General features: G+C 43.3%; 1 protein-coding gene across 11 annotated transcripts in view; it reads left to right on the forward strand.

The window, feature by feature from the left end:
* Positions 1–5,206, forward strand: part of LOC131129213 (ephrin type-B receptor 3-like) — a 60,527-nt gene extending 55,321 nt beyond the window's left edge. For 6 of the 11 annotated variants that reach the window (XM_058072494.1, XM_058072497.1, XM_058072496.1 and 3 more), the window contains one exon: positions 1,716–5,205. In XM_058072494.1, the coding sequence (XP_057928477.1) occupies positions 1,716–1,824 (109 nt within the window). In that variant the 3' untranslated portion in view covers positions 1,825–5,205. Of the gene's footprint in view, positions 1–1,715 lie in introns of all 11 variants that reach the window. The other 5 variants (XM_058072498.1, XM_058072501.1, XM_058072502.1 and 2 more) reach the window with 2 other exon arrangements.
* Positions 5,207–6,000: the final 794 nt, after the last annotated feature.

Consider the following 6,000-nt stretch of genomic DNA (forward strand, 5'->3'; position numbering starts at 1 on the left):
CGATGCACCCTCATTCAGACTTGCGGGGAATGAATGAGCGGCGTCAGTATCTGCCTGTTTGTGTTCAGGTTTACACTCAAACAGACAAAAGCCACAAGTCAAGCCCTGTCAGGTACCCGAGTGCGGTATTAGATTATCCGCCATTTGGGTGTGATTGAACGGAGAAGACACAGACTGTGGCGGAGCCCCGACAGCAAACTAATCGTTTCCCCTGACAGATTGGATTATTCCACCTAAGTAATGAAGATGATGCACTCTCACATGCCTTTTGAATTAGTGGATTTACCTGCTTGGAAACATTGCTATTTTTCATTTAAGAAAAAATGTGGCATATTCTGGAAAGCGCAGCACATTTGGAACGCTGGTTAGCTTACGTACATTTCATTACCTGGTAGGAGGGCAAGGGACCGCTGCATTGTCCCTTTGTTTGGTTGGTTTCCAAACAGGCTTAATATTGGTTCTCTTTACGATATCCCAAACACTGATTTTATCCAGTGCTTCCTTTACGATAACGATATCGGCGGCAGCTCAACCCTGAAACTATTTAGTACATTCCATGTACTAAACATGTACATAAACTGTACATTGTACTTCTTGGGCAAATAAAACAAAACGGAACTATGCAACGTAAATGATGCCGTATTTGTGGCTCAAGTCCTTAAAATAAATATGACCAATAGCCAAACCAAAAACTCCCGCTCTTCGTCTTAATGAAGCCACAAATAAGAATCCAATGAAGTAAGGCTGCTAATTTGGAAAAATGCATAATTCTATGTGGCACAAACATCCATATAAGATCAAGGTAAAGTCTAAAACTCTGGGCTAATATAGTCAGTGAACGCAGCAGGAAGGAAACCAAAGTAAGATGTCTTACTTCCCGTCGCATATTTACAATCCAAAGGCAGCGACCGGGAATCATTTCACACGGCATGGAAACATTCCTACTTTTCATTCAAGAAGGACTGTGGCATATTCTGGAAAACGCAGCCTTTGGAGGGTGAAGGACTCAGACATGGACCGCTGCATTGTCCCTTTGTTTGGTTGGTTTCCAGACAGGCTTAATATTGGTTCTCTTAACGATATCCCTTAACGATAAGTAAGGCTGCTAATTTGGAAAAATGCATAATTCTAGTATGTGGCACAAACATCCGTACAAGAACAAGGTTGTCTGAAACTCTGGACAAATACAACAAAGGAAACCGATTAGAACGATCAAATTAAGATGTCTTACTTCCCGTCGCATATTTACAATCCAAAGGCAGCAACCGGGAATCATTTGACACGGCATACCGAGCCAGCAAGCTTGTCGCTGTGTGGAGCATGTGATCGATGGCATGCCAATATGTACTGTACGTTGGCAGAAAAAACACATACCTGATACTGCATTCAATTACTTCATGCTAATATCACGTCTACACAGTTTTCCTCTTGTACTTCCATGACTACACACATCAAATAATGCAGTAGCTACACTTGCCTTTTAATCATTAACTGTCACATCACGGCCGTTTAACTCGTCCCTTCCGCCCACCTGCTGGGAAACAGAAGCATGCCGCATGGGTGGCGTTTTATGGTTGATAACCGCCGGCTCATCATTGTTCCTTGCGAAAGTGAACTTTATGATCCACCTTTTGATTCGTCTTGTTTACCTGTTTTATTTCTTTATGACCTGACCACCTGCGGCCATGTTCTTCTTGTTTCTTCCCACCATCCAGGGACTTGCTGCGGATAGGGGTCACCCTGGCCGGCCACCAGAAGAAGATCCTAGGTAGCATTCAGGACATGAGACTACAGATGAACCAAACACTTCCTGTCCAGGTGTGACCGAACGGGCACCCAGACCGGCGCAGTCGCAGGATGGCCAGATAAAGGGGGACACATGGGGGAGGACCCACGCCAGACGGAACCGTTGGAAAAACCCAAGCTGCCTGACCCATCTCGGCTCATTAGATGCTTTGAAACTGGCCTGCAGTGCCTCGGACTTATGTACTTTTTCTTGAGTTTTTCCACGACGACCACTTCCTGTTTTATGTTACTCATCGTGTACTTTGTGTGTGTCGGCAAGAGGGATCGGACCCCCCCTTTTCATCCCAATATAGCCTCAAAAGCTCTGGTGTTGGCTGACGTTTGCATGACGGTGTTTTAGGGAGCCTTTGGAGTTGGATCCTGATGACAGCGCCCCCTTCCCCCCCCAAAAAAATGCAGTTCAGAAGGTGTTTGACTGCGCACGTGCTGTTCTCCATCTTCATATTGAAGGTGTTAATTAAAAGGACACTTGCTGAAGGCGGGTGAGGTACGACGATGGGCTGAGGCGGAACATCAGGGTGACGACTGAGGTCAAAGAACCGCAGGGACTCTTCTTTGGACTGCGGCGGCACCTGAAGGAGAGTTATTAAGATCAGGATCACTCGCTCGTCCACTGTTTTTTTTTTTTTTTATCACACATTTTCATTTTTGTTCGTCCACATTTTGCTTTCTTTTTGACTTCCTTACATTTTGGGAGATTTGTGGTTTCAAAATGGCTGGTCAAACTGAGGTGAGGTACCCCGAGTGAGGACACGAGGACTGTGGCAACACCATGGACAGACCACTAGGCCTTTTTGGTGTGTTTTTGTATGTGCGTGCGCGTGTGGGCGTGTGTGTAGGTTAGTGTGCTTGGACACAAGCATACTGTACAATACAGCTTCCGCTATTTGCCACTGTGGAGAATAACGCATGAACTGAACCCACACAAGGAGCAATTATATCTGAATTATGCTATATTCTGTGGACTACTTTTTTATGGACTCACGAGAAGAACTTTGGACAATACATATGCATAGAACGTATGCAGAGAAACACCTTGTGGACAACTTTCTACTTACTAGTACCTGGATTCAGAAATAATCAAATTATTGTTTAATTTGTTGACACCCCTCCCTATGTATTTATTTGTGCCCCGAGCCCGCCCCTACACTCCCCTACCGCCCCACCCGGATGGGAAGGTGGACTTGAAACAATCAGATGGAACCCTGAAAAGGATTTAGCTAACGAATCGATGATTAAACTAAATAAATGCTGTATACATTGCATTTTGTATTTTTGTTGTACATTTTTGTCAAAAAGCCGTGATCGGTGAACAAAGTGTTGATTGAAAGAGAAGCAAAAGCAAGCAAAGATAGACTGAAAAACATCCGTCAAACTATTTACGTGCTTACGTCTACCCAACTTATTTACGTGGACTGTTAAACATACATTTAATAGGAGCTCCCGTCAAACTCCATTATATCAACTGCCCCGTTTCCCAATCTTCTGTTTACTTCCTGTTCAAGATGATCTTCAAAAAGAATCCGGAGCTGTCAAAAGAGAAAGCGTCGGTCTTGTCTGTCGGGTCCATTAACGCTTCCAACCGTCTGACTTTGCAGGGATGAAGTGAATGCAGACATATGGCTGGCCGCCCTATCATTATTTCTCTTCATTTCCTGTCTGGGCCTGCAATCATCCTGTCTCGGCTCATCGTTCTGCATTATTAGAACCGTGCCGGATCAACGGCCCTGGCGAAGCAGCACCAAAACCTGCAGGCTCCATCTTGCTTTATGCAGCCTGCCCGGCGGATTAGAAGCTGGTGGTCGGCTTCCATGCAGTCTGTGATCTTTGGGTTGAACATGAAGATGAGTAGTTGGAGTGTTTTGATGTTGGTCTGTCTCGTACCACAGGGGAACTCGTGCGAGACAACAGTGTGCTTCCTGTTTTACACCGCTTTCTGTCCCCACACTTGGGGGCTTGCAGTCCTTGCCTGTAGAATGATTCCTACAATCAGTCGACTGTACCAGTCAATAGAAACCCAGTCAACAGTACAGTTCAGTCCATGTTAGACCAGGTCTTAGGCCAATCCTTTCATAGGGCAGTGCCATGCGAACTGCAATCCCCTGGTTGTTGACAGAAATTGGCACAAAAGCAACAATGGGAAACGCATAGAAACCCCAAATTTCTTTAACATGCAGTTGAAAGCAGAGGTGGCAGATCGCCACCGTTTTGCAAGTCTCAAATCTTTCATCTCAAGTCTCAATTGAGAGATGTTCAAGTCCGAGGGAAAACTAGACAGGTGGAGCCAAGGCCAAAGTAAAAATCCTGAAATTGACAAAAAAAATGTATGCATTTTGACAGCTTTTATTATGTTTGGATATTCTGATGAGTGTTTAGTCTTGGCATATGGTGTTGGTAAGAACCGAACTGTGGTGGCAACATGGTTCAATGTCTTGATGCGACTCCCAACAACATACAATTGACAAGAATGAAGTGGCTTCTGAAGGCGTGTCAGCTCGCTAAGAATAAATGAGCCTGGTGTTGCACATCTTCCAACTATTAAATGGCTTCCACTTTGACCTCAGACCCTTGGAGTGGATTGGCCACACAGTCAGTACTTGTAATATTCGAAACTACAAATCAGAAAAGAGAATTCAAAGTTTCGGTTCCAGCTACTGACTGTCAAATAGACTTTGGTTTATGCCTGAAAATGGCTTCCCTATTTGAGTCTTTGGTTCCACAACGTACTTTTACCCTCACCTTTTTTTGTGTGTTGAATCATTTAACACAGAGAACCAAACGTGTCACAGATCTTTCTACTTTGACTTGTTCTCTCCTGTTTGAAACACGAGTATTTTATGCCCTTGCACTCTCACTTCACATCTTCTGTTCCCAAATAACCATGAAGGAAAGTGGAATGTGGGAAGATGGGATATACAGTCATCCATCGTTTATAGCGGTTAATTGGGTTCCAACTCAACCACGGTACATTTTTTTCTGAGGGAACAGAAATTTGCTTATGACTTTGTAAGTATAGCCTTGAAATAACCCCCCAACGGTCACCATGACACTCCAATTATTCATTGTTTGCACCAGACTATTATGCTATTGGGACTCTCGCTGGATGACAAGCTAGCTAGCTAACTAGTTAGGGTTTCAAATGGAGTCGGGAAGGACTTACCACTTTCACACCAACTGGGAGGAGGACCTTTGTTCAGTCTGCATCCATGCTGTCTCTATGCAGTACAAGGTAGGGTAATAGTGGGATGGATGCCTTTACTGCACATCATTTGCATTTCAATATGTTTGTACTATGATCGACAAAAGTCGACCACAAAACTGCAATCATTCATGAATTTATTTAAAACGTGATATAGCGAAATTGCCAAAATCAAACCGCGATACTGCGAGGGACGACTGTATTATGGATGGTGATACAATTGTTCAATTCTCTTTGAAAAGTATTGAAGTGTATTGAAATGTTGCTAAATGTTGGAAGCAAACTCAACTAATGACCTTAATTGGTTTTAAAAAGGAGGACACATTATTGGAGAATATTTTTTAAATGCAATTAAATTATTGTCAGAATAATAAGCGCTATGTGGACTGTGTTAGTGTCTCTGATGTATCTTTTATCCGTTGATAACATACATAATACATACATAATATATACATCATACATTCCCCTTCAGAGTGTTTAGCCCAGTACTTCTCAAAGGACTTGATCTTTATTGAGTAGCTCAAATGCAGAAGAAAAAGACAAACACTCAAGCACTATGAAGAAAATATGAGAAAAAGAATAACGAGATATAATAAATCTAACACAAGTGGTCTGGAGAAATATGGTAAATAAAGTGGTTGTACTTGTACTTGTATGTACTTTATACAAGGACGGGCAGACAGCACAGTACAACCAAGTAGATGGTCTTTACAGACGATACTTGTTGTCTTCATTCATGCCTGAACCTTGAATGATGCAACCCATACCATGCTTCATACAGATACAGAAATACATAAATAATACGTTTGTGTGGTGGTGCTGGGGGGGGGTGGGGGTATAATCAGGAATGAAATAAATGACAACAGCTGGTTTTGTGACTTTGAGTTTGAAGATGATGACTGCGTTGGTTCTCTTGGTGAACCTTTCAACCCGACAGCACCCCCCAAGCCAGATTGCCCTTGATGTCACTTCCTGTCTCCCATCTGCTCCCCTAC

The sequence above is a fragment of the Doryrhamphus excisus genome, chromosome 5, assembly GCF_030265055.1.
Source record: "Doryrhamphus excisus isolate RoL2022-K1 chromosome 5, RoL_Dexc_1.0, whole genome shotgun sequence".
In the NCBI taxonomy this organism is placed as follows: Eukaryota; Metazoa; Chordata; class Actinopteri; order Syngnathiformes; family Syngnathidae; genus Doryrhamphus; species Doryrhamphus excisus.